This window comes from Carcharodon carcharias, chromosome 2 (genome assembly GCF_017639515.1).
Source record: "Carcharodon carcharias isolate sCarCar2 chromosome 2, sCarCar2.pri, whole genome shotgun sequence".
Taxonomy (NCBI): Eukaryota; Metazoa; Chordata; class Chondrichthyes; order Lamniformes; family Lamnidae; genus Carcharodon; species Carcharodon carcharias.
Genome location: NC_054468.1, coordinates 184,811,974 through 184,834,132, shown reverse-complemented (window position 1 = coordinate 184,834,132; position 22,159 = coordinate 184,811,974). Strand labels below are relative to the sequence as shown.

General features: G+C 43.0%; 1 protein-coding gene across 1 annotated transcript in view; it reads right to left on the bottom strand.

Annotated features, from left to right (window-relative positions):
• vash2 (vasohibin 2) overlaps positions 1–22,159 on the bottom strand; it is a 140,987-nt gene that overhangs the window by 26,359 nt on the left and 92,469 nt on the right. The window contains exon 6 of the mRNA XM_041179488.1: positions 18,575–18,690. Coding sequence (XP_041035422.1) covers positions 18,575–18,690 — 116 coding nt within the window. The remainder of the gene's footprint in view (positions 1–18,574; positions 18,691–22,159) is intronic.

Genomic DNA, 22,159 nt, shown 5'->3' with positions numbered 1-22,159 from the left:
TAGACCATTCAGTATCTCAAGACTGTTCCACCATTCGGTTATATCAAGTTATATGATCTGTAATTTGACTCCATCTACCCGACTGAATGAAGTGCAACTGAACTCCATCTACCCGGTTTGGTTTAATAACTCTCAGTATCCTTGCCTAACAAAAGTCTGACGTCTTAGATTTGAAACTATTAATTGACCCAGCCTTTTCCATCTTTGGGAGGGCAGAGAGTTCCAGATTTCCATTACCCTGCTCACTCAAGCACAACAAACATGCACATGCCATCAGAGGTCACCTGAGATGATCAGCAGGAATTCAAATTTCTTTCCCCCCGCCCCCTCCTCTCCCACCCCACCGCATAGACTCATAGATGTTTTCAGCACAGAAGGAGACCATTCGGCCCATTGCTTTGAGTCTGGTTGTACCACTCCTATTATCATGAAAGGTGAACTCAGCTAACTTAGCACAACAAAGCAAGCCAAACCTGGGGACCTGGGGACATCCTGTCATTTCTGGCTCAGCGAACCAGTTTTTTTATGGAAATTTTTCCAAATAATATGAGAATGATTTACACAGGGCGAAATCTTGCAGTAGTTATTTCAATTTAGGTTTGCATTGATAGTTTTTTTTATTTGGCCACCTTCAACTTAGCTTTTCTGTTGGTCTGGGAAATCTTGCAGAATTTGTCAGCTCAACTGTCTGAAGCCACTTTTTCAAAGTTGAAGTGGGTACAAGTTCTGACTGAGGGAGGAGGACTATGTCTGGAAGTTAAGTTCCACAACAGAACCAGTGTATGGAATTTTTTTTCACAGTGCTAAGGGTTAGCAGAAACCTATTCTACTTCAAGCAGTAATTCCATTTATGCTTATCTTTTTAAACACAATGCTGTATTCTCTCACGGAAACCAGTAAAATTGCAGGAGGCAATATGAAATGTGGTACCTTTCCTTTTTTGAGTTTCAGGACCAACCAGCAACTAACTTTCCATTTTTACAAAAGGAAGTTTATTTTTTAATTAATATAGAACACAGTCATGGGATAACCTAAAGAGATGTCCCAAAATTGGCTCAGATCGAAAACACAAATGTTGTAAGTGTAGCAGAATGGAAACTGGTGACTGGTTAGTATATGATCCTGTGAATTCAAGAAGTTGAGAATCAATGATGGATATTGTGTGAGATCACTTGTGGAGGTGGAGTGGTCAATCAGCTGTTACTCAAGCTCAGGGCATTTTAACATTTAAAAAAGACACAAGGATGGTTCATTACGTCCTGTCTTTGAAGCCACACTCCAGCAGAGAACAGATTCCAGCCATTACTATAGTTCATCCTTAATCACTCTCAGAAAGGTCACAGAGGTTTAACCAGTGGAACTAGTCATTCTTGGGTATTGAAGAAGGTATATTTGTTAGGATACATGCCAGTCATTTTCGTTCACACTGAGCTTCCAGACATGATTGTGAACAGCATGAATGGGACTGGAAAAGTCCCATTCAATCTACTTCCCCCGCATCCCACAATCTCTTCTAATTTAAAAGCTGCATATAAACCCGCTGTGGGAAATATTACAAGAGTGTGCAATGACATTGGGACGCTCGCCTGACGTCATCCCGCACTATTTCACTCCTGTTCGGGTCAGGCGCCTACTCGCCTACAGAACAAAAAAATTCTGCCCTCTGCGTGTTTTAGTAGGTAGCTTAGAGGCAGGATCTGCATGTGATCAGACACCACGACCAGAATTTTCTGCTCGTCAGGCGGGCGTGCACCTGACCCGAACGAGCACAGAAAGACGCGTGATATTTCAGTCAGTGGGTGCACACAGGAGCCGGCATCGTACCCACCAACAATTAAAAGGCTTACTAAACCCAGTGAAGCCATAATTGAAAGATATTCTTCGCTTACAGTTGGTGGGCAGGCAAAAAGGCCAAGTGGTCTTTGTGTTTTTTAAGAACCCTCATCCACGGTCGGGATGAGGTTTTCAGCAGCTATTAAAAATTAAATAAAATTGAAACATTTCAGTAATAACCTGTCCCTGCTCATGTGACAGTGTCACATGAGGGGACATGCTTTTTAACAATTTAAAATTCTTTATTTTTATTTTTTAAAATCTTCATCTCCCGGAGGCAGCTCTGTGCCTCAGGGAGCTTTTCCTGCATGTGCTTTTGCACATGTGCGAAGTTCCCCGCTCACCCTCCTCCCTGGCCCCCCACACACACAGAGGCAGCGCCCAGCACTGCAGCATGCATTTCACACTGGGTAGGCCTTAATTGGCCCTCCAGCGTGAAATCATGGTCCGGCCCTGATCGCATACGGCATTCAGCTTCCCGACCATTCCCGCCCGCCCTCACCAAGCCTGCCCAACGAGGGCAAAATGCTGGTCCATAAGTGGCTTTCAGCCAAGGCAGGCATTAAGAACAGAAAAGGTGCTAGCTCCCTAGAAGAAGAGGTTGCAATGTGTTCTGCCACACAGGACTCAGATGAGAGCGGCAATGAAATGGCCTTGAGGAGAATATTGATGGGCATACACAAGGAAATGCTTGGTACACTGGCAGACTTGCGAGAAAGCAGGCAGTCACCATCAAGAAGCATTAGAGGAGTCCGACACCAACTTGGCACAGGACTCTGCGGAGGCTTTATAGTCCACACTTTCTGGCGTTGAAGTGGTAGCCAACTCAAATAGCAGATTGGCAGACCCAGTCATGTTGCAGCATCTATGGTCAATGTTCCAGCTTCAACTGAAACATAAGCAGAATTCATTCAACGTCTGGCTGCTACGTAGAAGGCAGAAGGCTCATTTTGCTTCCTGACACACTCAGAGTGCTGCCAGAGTTGTGGTACCGATATGCAAAGGGGCTTGGAGGGTCTCACTGCAGTCCAGAAATCTGTCCTCCAACACATTGCTAAGGTTGCTGAGACATTGCCCTGAGGCAATGGTAGTGGCATGGTGGAGCAAAACATGTTGCCCTCTCTCAGGATGGCACCATTCATCCTCCAACCACTGCCAAGTCAATAAGTGCTTTGTTGCCTGTCAGCCAGTCTACTGCTACCTTTGCCATGCTGATGCAGTCCAAAGCTAGGCCCTCTAGGGCCAGAGCTGCTTGAGGTTGTCCTTCAAGGCCATCTGTGGTCTCCTTCACTGAAAGTCAGCAACCTTCTACCAGCCTGCTGCAGTTACTGGGGTGGCACTGCATTAGGACAGATAAGGATATAGAAGACAGATACTGAGAAAATCCACAAAGGTGATTAGTTGACCCTTGTATGGAATATAAGATGGTTTGGTTGATTACTTGCTTGGACAGTTTATTTTGTGGCTTTTATTTCAGAATTGTGGCAAAAAGAATGCTGTGATGGTCAATGACAGAGAGAAGATAAGATATGGAACTGCTGTTGAATGGGGAATTGGGGTTGTGTTCATTGGTGCCTCGGTTGAGTGAGTTATTCGTGGACAGCCCAATCAGAAGAGGAATGTATTGGTTGCTTCCTTCCTTCTTCTCCTTCTCTTTCTCCTCCACCTCCTCAGCTGTTACTGTATAACTGGTGGCAAGGCTGTGCCCTCATTATGGCAAGATTGTGCAGGATGAAGCAGGTCATGACAAAGCATGACATGTACTCTGGAAGAGCAGTTCAGACAATGGAATCATTGCTTAAGCACTCCAATGGTCTGCTTGAGGACCAGCATGGCTCTAATTATATGCATGCTTCATGTGTCCATGGGTCGTGCACCTTTGTCATCAGCCCGGTGGACAGTGGATAGCCCTTGTAATCTCTGCTTTCTCATGGTGGCTGAAGTGCTGATGGTGCATTGCAAAATAAAGTCATTGTGAAACCTGCCAGGATACCAGGCATTGACCTTCATGATGTGCTGAGTATGAGCATATACCAGCTAGACACTGGGAGTGGAATTCTTTGTGTTTGCAATACATCTCAGAGTTTACATGAAAGGCTTAACATATGAGGAACTTTTGAGGACTCTGGGTCTATACTCGATGGAGTTTAGAAGGCCTGGATAGAGTGGACGTGGGGAAGATGTTTCCATTAGTAGGACAGACTAGGACCCAAGGGCACAGCCTCAGAGTAAAGGGAAGACCTTTTAGAACAGAGATGAGGAGAAACTTCTTTAGTCAGAGAGTGGTGAATTTATGGAATTCATTGCCACAGAAGGCTGTGGAGGCCAGGTCATTGAGTGTATTTAAGACCTAGATAGATAGGTTCTTGACTGGTAAGGAGATCAAAGGTTACGGGGAGAAGGTGGGCGAATGGGGTTGAAAAACTTATCAGCCATGATTGAATGGTGGAGCAGACTCGATGGGCCGAATGGCCTAATTTCTGCTCCTCTGTCTTATGATCTTTACATGCTGCATCTCCAAAGCAACATGTGTGTATGCAACGGCACCCTGCACGATGGGGAAGTCTGCTATCTTGCCGGCTTCTCTCTGGAAAGAGACAATGCAATATATTTCCCTTTCTTTGCATACAGAGCATTAGTAGACAGTGCACTGGGAGATGTTGGAAATGTCACCTGCTCCAGCCTGGATGTAGCATGATGCAAAGTGGTTCCAGATCATGGCCATTTTTACAACCACTGGTAATGTGTTGTCCCTCCGCTCTGAGGCTGCAGGTCTGCTCACAGCAGGTAGAAGATTTCAGTGAGCACCTCTTTAGTGAAACAGAGTCATCACACAGACAACCTTGCAAAGGTTGAGATAGAATTTCTCACTGAAAATCCTAGTTGGATATGGCCCCCTGCTGAGATCCCTTTTCTCCCTCATTCTCCTCCCTCTTTGAGTAGCTTGTCCTCCTCTGTGTCAACTCTGCTCACTCTCACTGTCATGCTGCCAGCCGAGGGGATTCAAAACTATAGCACTCATAAGTAGGAGCAAGTGGTCTGAGCAGAGCCCATAAAGTGAGAATCAAGGCGTTCACCATGTGTCACAACCCTTCACCAATTTTAAATATCAGCACCAGCCTCCAAACTCTTCTACTAACTCAACAGCAGCCAGCAGAAATCAATCAGCAACTAACCTGAAAGTGGTTGGTGATCTCTTTAAATAGCAATGGTTGAGGTTGCTCCAGATGCTAAACACATATTCAGCTGTGCAAGGTTAACAAGGGCATTATCTGGAGCACTGAGGTCGAGAATGGCACGACGAGAGTCAAATCGCTGACTAACAGTGAGTTACAACCAAGTCAGTTTTTCCCCCCAAGTCAAGTCACAAGTCTTTTTTTAAAGTGAAAGCCAGTAATATATCCTCTTACTCTGATTGCTTTACTTCACCGTACTCTGCAAATCTGAAAGGAACTAAAATGCAAACATGGAAGTTGAAGATGCCTTTACTTTGTTCCATTTGTTGGCAGAGTAATAATAATCCTAGTCGGTAGGCTGATTCCTGTTGTTAGATGAACTTTGCCTACTTTCCAGACACAAACCTGTTGACATTAGTGACCGGATAATCGATTGTAAATTTAATAGTAGCCTAAATGTTAAAGGAATTTTGTACATTCATGATGGAAGATTTCAATGACAATATTACAACTAATATATTATCTGAAATCAGTCAGAATAATAAATTCCGAAAAAGTGGTGTTTCTTCAAATGTAAGCACATGTAAAAATTGCATTTAATTTGTGAAAGAAAATAATGTTAAAACTTACTTTTCAGGATGACAAAATTGAACAACATTTGATGTTGTCACAAGGCCATCAATCACCTTCTTTTGACATTGTTTTACAGACAGCAGTTCTCTTTGTGACCGGATTTTCATAATTTTTATAACCAAATGATAAGACTTCTGGTCATGGCATGATTGTTGTATAGCTTGTGAGAGCAATAGACATGTTACGCACGATGGTGATCAAAGTGACCTCAGCATTTCAGCATTCAATACGGTTAGTAAATGTAATAGATGTAACACAGTCAATGGTTTCCCTTGTGTGTGCTGATGACCTGCTCTCCTGTCCCTCTCCCCTGTCTCCCTCTTTGTTCTCACATTCCCCTGTCCCTCTTTCCTATTCATGCACAAGGCCATGGAAAGCTCCGGTGGGGGCAGCCATGGAACAGTTGGGTTGGGGGCGTCTGTGGAAGTCAGGTCAGGGGTAGCAGCAGCCATGGAAGGGTCAGGAGCACCACTGGAAGACCCGGGGACGGTCATGGAAGAGCTGGGGCGAGGGCAGCCATGCAAAGTTTTTGTGTTGGGGTTTTGGGGTGAGCAGTGCATGACAGCAGGAACGGGGTTGAAACGTTTTATTTAGCTCACAAGTTGGAGCTGCATCCTCCATCTCTGGGTGTTTCCACTGGTACAACACAATGACCTCACACGTGGTCAATGAGAAAGGAGAGAATGGAGAATCTGGCACCTAGGCCATTCCTGATTGACAAGCTGCTCAGCCATTCGCTGCTATGGATCTCTCCAAAGCAGCCAGTGGTGGCAATGAGTGGACTCATCCTTACATCATGGTTTATGCTGAATCATTGATTGACTGTATTGTGGCAGAATTAAGAAAAGTGCTGCTTTTTTTAGCCTGAGGAATGTCCAAGTCAAGTCACAAGTCAAAAGAAATTTGACTTCAGTTAGACTCGATTCCAAGTCACTGACTCGAGTTAACAGTACCAGTGAAGTTCCCAAGCTTGGCTGTGAAGGAGACACTGAGACTGGGATGCTTTGGTGGAGACTGTTTATTGCTTGTCACAGAGCTTACTTCTCCACTCTAACACCATCGCCACAGTGCTGGCTCACTCTTCTTTATATACTCATCTGAGTATAATTAACTAATCATTACCCAACACATCTTCACCTTATAACCTTGAACTACTAGGTATATAACATCCATCGTCAGAACCTATTAGATACGAACAAACAACTCTATGATCTGCCCACTCTGCATACTTCCAGCACCCATCTGAATGACTTACCCAATATGGTGTATGACAAGGCCCACACCAGAGGTGTGTGTGTGTGTGCACGCAGAATACAGACACCATTTTAGCCTCAAAATGGCATCCAAAGATATCAGAGCCAAATATTCCCTAAGAAAATGTTCCTGAGTAACCTTTGGTTAACACAGTCCTAAGAGACATATTTATTACATCTGCCTATATATACGCCAGTATCCTCCTCCTTCAGGTATTATGCCCTAAGAGGATGTTGCCGACCATTGGCTTCCATTGGATTGGTCCCTGATTATGTTTGGCAAATTATCGCAGTGGTTTTCTGTCACCTTCTGGCTGACTAGGAACCCTCCTGTTCTAACCACCTACCATCAACCTTCCAGGTCTTGAATTCGAAGTTGAACCCGGACCTTCTGGCCCAGAGGTAGGAATTCCACCACTGCGCCACAAGACCTCCCCCTATAGACCAGCACAGATTAAACATATGTAATTTAAAGAAAGTAATGCCACTGTTTTCTTGCTCTTTTTACTTCCTTTTCCATGTATTTTCCCTCTTCCTCTTCCAAAGGTTTGACACCTTGCTTTGGTTGCATGAGTGTCAAAGCAAGGAGTCAATGCCTTCAGTATCTCATCCAAATGGTCACTCCTCATGTATGAATCTGACATTGAATGTTGTGAGGCTAATGGGTTGTCAGGGCATCATAGCCATGTCTTTCTGTATTCTCACTCTAGGTTCACACTCAAAAGAACACAAGTCATTAGTTAGCAACCAAGAAGGGAAACCTGGCCAACATTTTCCTGTCTAATCCAGAGGTACTGAGGCCAATTCGAAAGCTCCTACCACTCTCCCAGCTAAGATTAGATAATTTAGCACAAACCAAGAAGATACAACAGCCTGAAATGTTAGGCAGGGAACGTTGTGGCCATGCCCACAATATCGCGCAGGAAGCTGCACATCAGTCCGCCAGCGGCAGGAAAGCTACCCATGATTAAGTCCCAGATGGGAAGCATGTAACTTGCCCGCTCGCAGTGGGATGTCAATTAGGTTCATTAATGAGCCATTTGACACCAATTACCATAGGCCGCGGCGTATGAGTTGACATTTGAAACCTCAAAAAATCCTTTCAAAAACAGGAGTCGACTTATGAGCTAAATATAAAATGTCAACCACCAGTATTGGTGTAGATGGTCGCCATTTTGAAATGTGACAAAAAGACATAGTCCCAATAATTCAAATTAAATCAATGTGACACATTTTATTGAAAGACTTAATTCTACAATCCCTATTCTCCTGGCACATATTCGATCTTGGCATCTTCCTCAGGGCCAATTACTTATTAAAACAAAAAGTTTTAAAAGCCATCAAATTCATCACCTTCGGCATCTGACGCAGAGTTAATCGAATCCATTCTGAGTCACTTTGGCTATGGCATTATCAGAAGGATCCCACTGTGGGTCAGATATGGCGCTTTCAGTCTTAGAATCATCCCTCCCCAACAAACCATCTTCCTCGCCATCCATTGAATTGAATATTCTGCATTTTTTTAATGATCCGACCATTGTCATGGAAATGCACAAAAACACCTGCAGGAAACTTGATTTTCAACAGGGTTTTAGATTTAAAAATTACCATAGGCTTTAATTTCCTTCTATCGGCCATGCAGGCTAGTACTACCATGAATCTTGTCTTCTCATGTGCTGTGGTTTCAACTCCACAGTTTGGTTGCTGGGCATATTAAAATTCATGGGCATTTCATTCATGTTGCCAATGAGGCATAATGGGTACTCGTGTTTTTGTTGCTGTCTTATGATGAGTTGCTGGAAACAGTAATTTTGGCATCAAAATCTTTTGGTAGTCTGAGATAGTTCTTGGTCTGCTGTTGCAACAACAGACATTTTCATTCCAGAAAGCAGCTACTCCAGTTGGCTGCTATTGTGAAATTTTTACTGGACTCAGGGTTTGATTTGGCCCAGTTATATGCATTGCATTTCTGGTGGAGATGTAACCCTTCTGTCGATTTATGAGGGCCCAATCCGATACATGCTTCTCAAGATCAGGCCATTGGCTGGTCCCTATTCTCCTGGCACATATTCGATCTTGGCATCTTCCTCAGGGCCAATTACTTATTCTTCCATTCTCGGACTAGCTTTTCACTAACACTGAATTCCCTTGCTACAGCACAATTATTTGACCAGTTAGCAAATGTTAGGCTTTTAGATTGAAACCTGCTTTGTACTTCATTGTTTTTGCTGGAGGACCCATTTCTGTTTATCATTCGCCACATGAGGTCTACTGTGTGTGGGCAGGTCTTATACTCCCGCGCATCTTCTTGGCAATACACCCCATATCATCTGCTTGATCTCATGCACCACGTATAAGGTGTATATAAGTAAAACATATATTTCTGAGGTGGCATTTCTTAGCAGAAAAGGAGAGACGACTTATGTGTCGAGTGTAGGCCTAAACATGACTTCTGGTGCTGAAAAATTGGGATCGTCATATGCACCAGGTTGACTTTTATACCGGGATCTACCGGAATACAATGGTGGCCTGAATTTTGCGCTCGTCGAATGCGCACGATCAGCGGGCCCAGGAGCAGATGGGAAATGGGCCCCCGACTGCGATTTCATGTTGGCTGGCCAATTAATGGCCAACCAGTATGAAAAACACCCTGAGAAAGGCTTAGCACTGCTGGTGGGGGCAGGGAGAGGGCGGGTGCCGACATCACCGCGGGTATGGGTGAGTGCTTCCACTGAGCTCCCTGAAGGCAGACAGCTGCCTCGGGGAGCTGCAGACCTCCACATAATGAAATAAAGCACAAAAATGCTGCAAAAAACATTCACGCAGCACAACCAAGCACCTGACAAAACACCTCACAGATAAAACAGTCCCCAGACATTTCTTCTAATTTTGTATCCAAACGGAGATTTCATCCCGCCCTTGGATTGAGGGAATGATTAAAACGTGAATACCGTCCACCTGTTTTGTCCATGCAATGAGCTAAAAATCGCATGGGGCAGTGTAAAATCACAGGCAATAGACTTTTTAATGACCTTAATTGATGGCGGATGCTGTTCCGACTCCCACGCACATCCGCCAACCTCAATATTACACGTGTGCGCCATGATGTTGGGACGCCCGCCCGATGTCTTTTTGCTCTATTTTGGTGAGCACCCAATCTCGGAACGCAAGATTCAGCCTGATATCTCAGGGGTTAAAGGAGAGTCACATGTTCTCCCATGCCTCCATGTGGGGTTTGCTTGCAGCCTCAGATGATAGTGGTGTTCTTTGTTCACAGGCATTCAGTGCCCAATCAAGGGATTGGAATCGGGAAGGGGGGAGTCACTGAAAGCAACTCCCCTGCCCTTGCCTCCAACCTTCCTGTGACCACCTCTTCAAAACCCCATCCCGCCCCACTCACCTGTGTCCAGAGATACAACAATGATCCCTGGTGAAGTGCTTAGAGCATCACTGGCAGCAGCTGCAGTTCCCAGCAGCACCATCAGCAAAGGAGAGCTGTCGATCTCTGACTGGCCTGCAGCTCTCGGTGGGTAGAATTTCCACCCCCGGGTTCCAAATCCCAGGGAAGGCCTGACGCTGGCCAGTTAAGTTCCTAACGAGCACTTAATTTGGTTGGACTTCCCAACAGAAGTTACATGTGGTTCCCACCAGTTTTCCAAACAGTGTGCCAAAACTTCTCCCCATCACCAACATCATGCAGACATGATGGACTGAATGGCCTCTTTCTGCACTATAACATTTCTATTGTTTTATGGTTAAATCTCAGCCATTAACACTGTTTCTCTTCAGACCTGCTGAGAACTTCCAGCATTTTCTACTCTCAAATAGGACCTGGGACCTTTATTTGAACTGCACACTACAATTATTCACTTCTTTAACCAGCTGAGCCATTGGAGAGGCATACTGTATGGTATTAGGTTGAGGAAAATATCTTTCCAATATTTGTTCCAATACTTGTATAAATCACATTCTTAAATCACATAATCACAGAATTGCTATGGTGCAGAGGGAGCCATTTGGCTCATCTTGTCTGTACCGGCTCTCTGAATGAACAACAACTCACCAAGTACCATTCCCCTGCCTTCTTCCCATAGCCCTGCTCATTCTTCCCTTTCAATTAACAGTATAACTCCCTTTTGAATGCTTCAATTGAACCTGCCTCTACTACACTCTCAGGCAGTGCATTCCAAATCCTAACCTCTCACTGTGTAAAAATGCTTCTCCTCATATCACTTTTGCTTATTTTACCAATTATGTTAAATCTGTGCTCTCTCATTCTTGATCCTTTCATGAGTGGGAACAGTTTCTCTCTATTTACTCGGTTCAGACCCCTCATCATTTTGAATACCTCCATCAAATCTTCTCTCAGCCTTCTCTAAGGAAAACTGTCCTAACTTCTCCAATCTATCTTTATAACTGAAGTATCTCACCCCGGAACCACTCTCATGAATCTTTTCTGCACCCTTTCTGATACCTTCGCATCCTTCCTCAAATGCGGCACGCGGAACTAGACGCAATACTCCAGCTGAGGCCGAGCTAGTGACTTATACAAATTCAACATCACCTCCTTATTCTAGTACTTTATGCCCCTATTAATAAAGCCTAGAATACTGTATGCTTTATTAATCACTCTCTCAACCTGTCCAGCCACCTTCAATGACTTATGCACATAAACACCCAAGTCCCTCTGTTCCTCCACCCCCTTTAGAGTTGTACTCTTTATTTTATACTGTCTCTTCATGTTCTTCTTACCAAAATGAATCACCTCACACTTCGCCACATTGAACTTCATCTGCCATGCGTCTGCCCATTCCACCAATTTGTCCACGTCCCTTTGAAGTTCTATAATATCCTCCTCACAGTGCACAATGCTTCAAGTTTTGTATCATCTGCAGATTGGAAATTGTGCCCTTTACACCAAGGTCTAGTTCATTAATATATATCAAGAGAAGCAAGGGTCCAACAATGACCCCCGGGGAATTCCACTACAAACCTTTCTCCAGCCTAAAAAACATCCATTAACCACTAGTCTCTGTTTCCCATCCCTCAGCTAATTCCATATCTATGTTGCCATTGAGCCTTTTATTCCATGAGCTATAGCTTCACTCACAAGTCTGTTGTGTGGCACTATATCAAACGCCTTCTGGAGGTCCATGTGCCACACATCAACAGCAGTACTCTCATCAACCCTCTCTGTTACCTCCTCAAAAATCTCCTGCAAGTTAGTTAAACATGATTTACCCTTAGGAAATCCGTGCTGGCTTTCCATGTCCATGTGAATGTTAATTTTGTCCTGAATTATTGTGTCTAGAAGTTTCCCCATCGCCAAACCTAAACTGACTGGCTTGTAGTTGCTGGGTTTATCTTTGCACCCTTTTTTGAGTAAGGGTATAACATTTGCAATTCTCCAGTCCTTTGGGACTACCCTTCAGCCTAAGGATGACTGAAAAATTATGGCCAGTGTCTCGGCAAGTTTCCACTTTCACTTCCCTCAGTATCCTTAGATATATCTCATCTGGTCCCAGTGCCTTATGAACAAATTATTGTGAAGACTTCTTGGTTTAACAGATTTGTTCTATAACATTAACCACAGTAGTTTTTTCCCTTAACATTTATGTCCATATTCTGTTTAGCCCTGATTTCTACACTGATTTATTTTATCCTTCATTTTAAATTCTCTATTGTTGTACTGATCTTTCATTCTCAGTTTCTTGGTTTGTCTCCTTACTTACATTGTAGGTTATCTTCATTTCTCTTTATTTTATTTCACCTTTAATTCTGATTTAAGTCTTGCTTTTTACTGCACTTTTCTGATTCCCCTTTCTATGCATTTTCTGTAACTTATTTCATCTTAGCATCTTTTCACTGCCTCTTTGTCTCTTGGTCAATGTAGATTTCCCTCTTGCACCAGGTCTCTCAATCAGTATACATCCTTCATTACAGCTCTCGATTTGATCTGCATCCAGTCTTGTGCAATTTTTTATGCTCAAATTCCAGCCTCTTATGCTTCTGCCATTCCCTCTCTCCAATAATCTTACTGTCTCCTGCATAATTCCTTGGAAGTTAGCCTGACTGACAGCAGCGTAATAACAAAGAGCTGGTAAGATTGTGGGAGCTACCTTTGGTAACCTTAGAAAAATAATAGTTTAACATTTTAGTATGAAATTAGTTTATAAGGATCTCTGCAAGTGTCTTTCTTCACAATTAATATTAGGTCACCTACATTCCATTCAGCCTTCCTCTCTTCGAATTTAATTCAGTTTCCAATCACAAAATAGACCCGATGTCTTTCAGGACAAATTGCTGGGACAGATCCCTTTCATGAATTTTAAAGTCCCTGCTATGCCTCAAGGGCCATATAGCTTATCTCACTCTATGAAGTAGCCAATTGCCATTAAATAATGTACTAACATAGTTAGAAAGGGGATTATTTCTGATGAAGCCAGTGCAGCAGCTTAGTTTAGCAACTGGTAGTCAATCTGCCTCTTCCACTTCTGCAAACAAGGGATTGTCACATTTTGCCTACTTAGTGGGGCTGGAATTTCAGAGCAACTTATATTAGATGGTGTATCTATTCTAAAGTAAGTAGAAGGTCAGCTATTGACTAAATTCAGCTCATAGAGATAAACTCCTGCAACACACAAGATATCTGGGGTTGTCAATTGAGTCCTTTAACTGGATGAGACAAAGGGCAGAATTTTCACTGACCTGATGCGTGGGTGTTTCATTGATGTAGATTGGTTCCCTGCTTGGAAGCCAGCCTAATTAACTGGTGTTGGAGGAGGTCAATCCAGAGGTGGGTTGACAGGGGAGGAGAGTACGGATAGACTAGAGGAGGGGGAGAGGGAGAGGAGGTTGAATCGGAGGGGAGAGTTGATACCGGGGATAAAAGGTTCAATTGGTGGGGAGGAGAGGGATTCACTGGCTGGTGATACCAGCAGCTGGGGAGACAACAGGAGCTTGAGGGGAGAGGAAGAAAGCCTCATGGTGGGAGGGGAGGAATGGTGGGGTCTGGTGGTAATGGGGAGAATCAGAGTCTTTTGGTGACAAGGGAATTCAGGTCCTGATGGTACTCAGGGTCTGGTAAAGGGGGGAATCAGGGTCATTAATGAGCCAAATGACATCAACTATCCCTGAGTCCACTGGAATTTAATGGGAGTCGCACAGCTTTCCCATGTCTCCTAAAGGCCTCTCGGCAAACCCTGTAGGGTTAGCTAGTGACCTACTGAGAGCAGTTCCTCATCATCAGGCACTCAGTACCTGATCAAGGGACTCGGCATTGGGAAGGGAGGCGGGCACTGAAAGACACTCCCCCACCCTTACCTCCGACCGCACCTCCCCCCCTTTCCCCTTCTCTCCTGCAGCCCTCTCCCTGCGACCCTCACCCCACCCTCCGTCACCTGTATCCAGCAATCTAATGATTATCTTCGGTGAAGTCCTTGGAGCCTTTCCAGCAACAGGCAACCACCGCTCCCGGTGACACTGCCGGCAATGGATTGCTGCCATCTTCATCCTGGGATTGGCAGCCTCCTCCATTGACTCACCCAATCACCCTCCTCCAGTCAAACCCCTCCTCCTACCTAGTCCAGTCAACCCGCTAGTCCCACACAGGCTGACCTGTTACTGTGGCTGTCAGTGACTGGCTCTCCACCCAACTGAAGACCTTCACTCAATCAAGCTGGGCCTCTGGGTGGGGAATTGATCACTGACATCGCTAACACACGGTGGAGTTAAAGAGTAGAGAGCAATCCTGAATGGCAGATTCTCTCCTTACTTTCTGATCCACCCACTCCCTGAAGGTCCAGTCGGTGAAAATTCTGCCCCTGGTGTTGGATAATGGAATCATTATATTTCTGCATCATGAAAACAAAAGTGCCACAATCGCACGCCATCGTGACTTGTGCCTCAGCTGCTGAGCATTTCCAACATTCTCAGTTTATGTTTTTGTCATTTAATCTCTCAGGAATCCATTCCTAACACAGACCTTTCCCTTTGTTCTTTCCACCTATTTCGCTGCCCCAGTTCCAAAGAAGAGTTATACGGACTCGAAACATTAACCCTGTTTCTCTCTCCACAGATGCTGCCAGACCTGCTGTGTTTTCCCAACATTTTCTATTTTCATCCTGCCCCTGGACTTGCTTAAAACCAATAACCTCTCCAGCCTTTTCCAGTTCTGAGGAAAGGTTATTGACTCTCTCTCCTTAGGTGCTGCCAGACCTGCTAAGCATTTCCAGCTTTCTCTGTTTTTATTTCCAATTTCCAGTATCCACAATATTTTGTTTTTATATTGGTGCCACAAGTCATCTGGCTTGACCTGAAAACAGATTGACCATCTGGCTGTTGTGATTGAGATGCTGCCTGACTTGTCACTGGACAAGTGGTGAATGAACCTGTAGCTTTTCCATGTACTTAACAACAGCAATACACTAAGTCTACCAAAAGGAGAAACACAATATATGAAACTGGGATTCTCAAGTGTGGGAGATTCCTGGGACACTATGCAGGTTATTTTTTTCCCCAGGTAAGCTGATGCTAAAGTTTATGGGAATAATCAAATGAGGAAAGATGTGAATATTTTTGGTAAAATGTATCCAGTTAATCTTTGAACACCAAAACAATTCCAACAAGCAAAATTAAAGAGTTGAAACATGTAGCAGAAAGTGAAGGTTCAGTCAAGTACAGCAGCTTTTCACGGTAATTAGTACAGAAACGTTCTATCTCCTTCTGTATAACTGCAAACCCCAGTAGTCTTCTGCTTTCCTGGCAGTGGGCAAATAGGCCAGGTGGCCTTTGCATTTTTAACAAAACCTCATCCATGGGCGGGAGGAGGTTTCCAACAGTCACTAAAAAAAAATCAATAAAAAATTTTTGACATCCTTTTTTACATGTCCCTTTTCATGTGACTGAGTCACATGTGGGGACATGTTTATATATTATGTAAAAAGTTTATTTTTCATTTTAAAATCCTTCAGCTCCCTGAGGCAGCTGCGTGCATTCAGGGAGCTGTCAGTGCTCACTCCCCCATGCATGCGCACGTTTTAGCACTCGCGCTCCTCCCACTCCCACCCCAGCAGTGCTGAGGCTCTTAGCACGCCAGCCAGCATGAAATCATGGTTGGAGCCCGATCGTGGGTGGCAGTCGGTCTCGCAGCCTTCCTGGGCCCGCCCGCCGTGCCCACTCGACAAGGGGAAAATCCTGCCCAAGGAATTAACTTTGATTCATTGTAAGATATTAAGGACAAGAACATTGTTGGATTCATCTGTTAAAGGGCTTTCCCCTTATATTTTTATTGTAATCATTTGAAATCCAAATAGGATTTTAAAATTTACATTAAGTTTTCTTCATTGTCCCCTTTACTGTTTATATCTATTCCATTTCCATAATTTTTCCTTCCTTTATTTTCCTGATTTTTTTCTTCTTAAATCTCCTCTCCTGAAATCTGTGGGGGTTAAATTGGATAGCCCCTAAGATGGGCACAGAGGTTGCGATGTAGGATTGCCCACACCCTCTTGGTGTAATGCAGGCAGCATACCAACTTCATGCTGCCTGCTCATTATAATGATTTCTGCACGCAGTCAGCACTAAACACCCTGTCCATTGGTTGCATGCACCAGTGAGGGCCTACTGTCATTAATAAGTTGCACCACTTAAAGTTAGCCTGCACCTCTTAAAGGGGAAGTGCATTGTGGCTGGAGTAGCTGCTGGGTGTCATTCAACAACTGAACCTAACTTAGAAAAGGCTGAAGATTGGTTTATCATGCAAGACAGTGGACAACCAGGTCTTCAGGTTCTGCACCAGAGGTCCTGGTGAAAGGGATGAAAAGGAGGAACAATCTCTTGTATCCTTAGATAGCTAGGAAGTCCTGCAGACACGTTGAAAAGGTAATGGGAACAGATAGTGCAGAGGTCAATGCCAGTAGATTAGCCTTAAGGATCTGGATGCACTGCCATGAGAAGTTTAATGGCTTCACATAAATAGTCAAGGGCTATGAATGCATTTTCAAATGCCATATCCTATCAACTATAGCACTATCCTCATCCATTGCTCAATTCACCACACTGCAGTCACTCACCTACCAACAATCTCTAAAAATCAGGACTCCTACCAAACATTATTAACGTCACTTTACCCAGGCACACTTAACATTACTGAAAACCTCACTCCACATCTCACACTTTGCAAACACTGCCAGCTATTCATTCATGACAGCCACATCACCCAAACACATTGCATGACACTCACTGACACATTTCCCTCCATCTTGCAAGAAAAGGTGGGGACAGGTGCACCTACATGTTCTAAGCCCCAAGGGGGAGGCAATGCTGGCCATTAAGGGAAAGGTGAATGCTGAGTCCATGGCCAACAGAGGGGTTGGATCAACTAAAGGTGAAGATATCCTTATATCTAAGCATTCCTTCTCACATTCCACTCCCCCCCCCCAACCCCGTTCATCTTTTATTTACAAGTTGCTGATGATATACGTTCTTCACTCCCCAATCACAATCTTACCTTTGTCCCTTTTGCCTTTCAGATAACTGAGAACTGTAAGCCACTCAGGCAGTGGAGGAAGAACAAGAAGACAGTGATGGTGATATCACTCTCGCAGCCACCAGTTTAGATACAACACTGCGCGTAACTTGGAGGAGATCATAGGTATAGGATCTACAATACGGTGAGACGCTGAGCACAAGTCTGCAGCAGCCATGGTAGGGGCAAGGATGGTGCAGGTTCCAGCTCATGGCAGGCAATGTCCTGCTCGAGTCTGCTGCAGAGGACCTGGATGAGGACTCCAATGGGTCAAGCAGGAATAGGCTGATGGACATACACAACAAAATGCTTGGATATTGAGACATCTGTCAGAAAGCCTGCAGTCGATGTCTAGAAGCATAGAGGAGTCCAGCGCCAACTTGACACAGCTTTGTGCAGAGCTTGGAGTCCAACTTCCCAGCATGGAAGTGGTGGTCAACTCCACCAGCACACTTGTGGAACTATCCAACTATGATGCCGCAGCTGATGGCTGATGTTTCAGATTCTACTACAGCACAAGTAGCAGCCAACCAACATCTGAAGGCTGCAATAGAAGTTCATACTGCTGCCATCATGGCTGTGGATACCAGCATTCAAATAGCTTTGCAGGTTAACGGAACAATCTAGCAATCTGACCCCCAACAGATTATTAGGATTGCTGAGGCACCGCTCCAGTGAGTGGCACTGGCTCCATGCAGCACAAACCTGCTATGGCCGTTTCAAGCAATATAGCTATTAAATAAAATTTTCATCCTCAAAGGCTTCACCCATCTAGTAACGCAGACTGAAAACTGACTCTGGTAGTGAATTATGCATTATCAAATAAAAAAACTGTTATTTACCAGGCTGTATAATATTATGGTGCAATAAACACTATCAGGGAATAGTGGAAAAATATGACTGATAATCATTAATCTATAACAACACACAATAATAGAGGTATATTTGCATATACACATATTTTACTTAATAAACTATCAGTGGACCAAATGAACTATAGGAATTTGGTGAACACCTGCAAGATAAAGGAAACAAAAGGCCTCAAAATTCTGCTGTACACAATAATACAATAATATAAAAGCATGTGTAATTCTATTATTAGGATTGGTCTGTCTCAGCTAAAACCCATCATCTAAAAGCAAACAACTTACGATTTATCTCTTCGGTTAAGTCGTCTTGGAGGGCTCATCTGCCGACGGCGTGGAGATAAGGATTTTCCCCTTTGTCGTTCTTTAACTGGAGACTGGGAACCTGAGGTTTTTATAATCTGCTTCCAAATGAGAAATAAAATAATAAAAATAATATTAATGCTAGCGAATGTGAATGCTAGTGCTAATATGAATGTCTAGTGTCTTTGTGGGATAGCTTGGCTACTGTATGTAGAATAGTTTCATAAAGGTCAACAGACAAAACAGCTTTTAATGACAGGCTGATTCATAAACAATCTACATTCTCAGCTCATCTCCAAAAAGGCGGTGGGTAAGATAAACTTTCTTTTTTCAATAGTGCTCTAAACACTCAGATTATCAGTAGCAGAGAAAAAATGGGATCCTCAAGGCAAATAATCTTCTCTCCTCGGTCATACACTCCAGTGCAATGTGACAATCCCGTCCCTATTTGTGCTAAATTATAGCGTTGATACCTGGCTATTGAAAATACATTTTGAAATCTCAACATCATGTCCTTACAAACTTGCATGCATTTTATTTGAAATTTTTTTATATCTCTGATGGGAGAAGATTAGCTGCACCTGAAGATTCTTCAATTGCTTAGGCAGTAGTTATTCCCAAAGAGAGTGAAGAGGAAGCAAAAACAGCCGCGCTTACTGAAAGACATAAATTTGAATGTAAGGATACACAGTGATGGAGCTTGGGGTTGCACTGTGCTGTTGTAGATTGTGAGGGAAAAAGAGTAATAGAGTCTACTAATAACTCAGAGTCATTCAGAATAAAAATAAGCACCACATATTTTGAAATGAGATAAGGAGGGAATTATTAGTTAATTTGAATTAAGTAACTTTGAATTAAAAGGAGTGGTTATGTAGCATACCTGTCCACTCAGGCACACAGTACTCTGCTAAACAGCTGATACTAGGTACAAAACTTGGCCAGAGAAAATTATTTTTCTTCTAACAAAGGTATGAGAAGGTTCATTGTAATGTCTTGAAATAAATTAGCTAATTCAACATAGCCCAGTACTTGAAACTGACACCTACCTAATCTAAAAGAGCATTGCAATAATAGCCATTTTGTGGTTCAGAACCTGCTGTGAAAAGAGACATGATGTTGAAGCTTGTCATCTAGCACTCATCAGTGCAGAATCACAAGAGTACCGAATCTCAAAGGGTACAACAGTTTATACTGCATGAGAAAAGGATGCTGATGATTGGCTAGCTGTTTTGTCTGTTGATCAATGTGTTGCCATGGAGAATGCACCAAGCAACAATTATTCCCAAACTTTTGTTTAAATTCAAACCATTAAGTCAATTCTGATATGTTGAGGGATTGCCATGGGGAATGCCCCAGGGAACAGTTGTCCCTGAAGCTTTTGTTTAGTTGAAAAAAGCATAATGCCTGGACAGGGCCCTGCCCCTGAATATAGGTAGCTTCTAAAAAGTGTAAGTGTGAGCCCAGCTGATAATCTTGAATTGGTTGTTAGTGTAATTCTTAGTACAATTGGTATTGTTAAGTAAGTGCTGTCCAATCACAGAATCACATTTAATGTTGCACCCTATGTTTTGAGTTTTTCAGGCTGATCGAGTAGAATCTATACACTGCCTATTGTAAACAGCCAATAGGATGTGCTGTTTGATATGATCCACCATATGTTGGGTCATATTACAATAATATGCAGATTTGGCTCCTACTGAGCAAGTGCCTTAGCAAAAAGAACTTAGCAAAAGGCACTTAAGTACAACATTAATCTCAACTTCAGCTTAGAACTATTTGTGCCTTTTTCTAAAAGTAGAAAATTCACCCATGGATGACCTGCAGTAATAAATTAAATTATGTCAAAACTGTAATACTAGCAAAATTGCAAGATTAAAACTACGACAAACACCATCAATGTTTCATCAGATTGTCAATTATGGTACAATCTTACAACTGTTGAGACAGGAAAATATATATCAATGACATTAAAACAGCTTTGAGATTTTTAGGAGGGGCAGTGAAAATAGCTGAATTCTTTGAGAGACTAATAGGCTTGGAAGTAAATGAAATGTAGCAGCCTGACATTCTGGGGTATATGTGAAAATATTATTGGAAGGGAAGGTGACTGCCAACCTTCACAATGTATACACAATACTTTCACAATTATATTTATATAAATTAAAAATTAACTGTTTTCCCCTTTTTCTATGTAATCTGATAAAATTCAATAAATTTTAACTATGTTTACATTACTTTTAAGCAATTTTAACATCTGTATACAGTGAAACATGGACAGAACTTCAGAATACTTGTACCTTGTTACAGTGCAAGCATCTGGACAAGTCAGCCCTTTGCAATTTTGTCTTTCATTATCAGTAACAGCAACAGCTTCATCCATTTTGTATCTTACAGCTTTTTTAGGTGTTCTTTTCGCAAGACCTTCTGCTCTCTTAGCATTGTTACAAGTACATCACCACAATCTAATGTGTTAACTGACACACATACACAGGTTGCAGTGAAAACGTTCCACTCTCATTAAAAAAGCAACATGGAAAATCAAAAATACAATATAATATAGATCCATTAAACTCCAAATCTTCATTGAGATAAAAACAAAAAAACTGCGGATGCTGGAAATCCAAAACAAAAACAGAATTACCTGGAAAAACTCAGCAGGTCTGGCAGCATCAGCGGAGAAGAAAAGAGTTGACGTTTCGAGTCCTCATGACTAGTTCTGTCGAAGGGTCATGAGGACTTGAAACGTCAACTCTTTTCTTCTCCGCCGATGCTGCCAGACCTGCTGAGTTTTTCCAGGTAATTCTGTTTTTGTTTCCAAATCTTCTTTGTTTATCACAGAATGGTCACAGCACAGAAGGATCATGCCTGCACTGGATCTCCAAAGGAGTAATTTACCTAGTGCCACTCCCTGGCCCCCTCCCCGTACTCCTGCATATTTTTCCATTTCAGGTAATAGTCCAATTAACTCAATGCTGCAATTGAACCTGCCTCAACCACACTCTCAGTGAGTACAGTCTAGATTCTAACCAATTGCTGGACGAAAAAGTTACTCCTCATGTCTCCATTGTTTCTTTTGCCAATTACCTTAAATCTGTGCCCTTTTGTTCTCGAACCTTCCACCAATGGGAATAGTTTCTCCCTATCTAGTCTGTCCAGGCACTTCATGATTTTGAATATCTTTATCAAATCTCTACTCAACCTTCTCTTCTCCAAGGGAAACAGTCCCAACTTCTCCAATCTATCTACATAACTAAACTTACCTATTCCTGGGACAATTTTCATGAATCTTTTCTGCACTCTCTCTAATGCCTTCACATCTTCCTAAAGTCTGGCGCTCAGACAGGATACAATAGTCCAGTTAAAGCCAAACTAGTGCTCTATATAATTGAATATAAAAGTACGGAGGTTAAGCTTCAGTTATACAGGATATCTGGAGTATCGTGTACAGTTTTGGTCTCCCTATTTAAGGAAGGATGTAAATGTGTTGGGAGCAGCTCGGAGAAGGTTTACGAGACTAATACCTGGAATGGGTGGGTTGTATTATGAGGAAAGGTTGGACAAGATAGG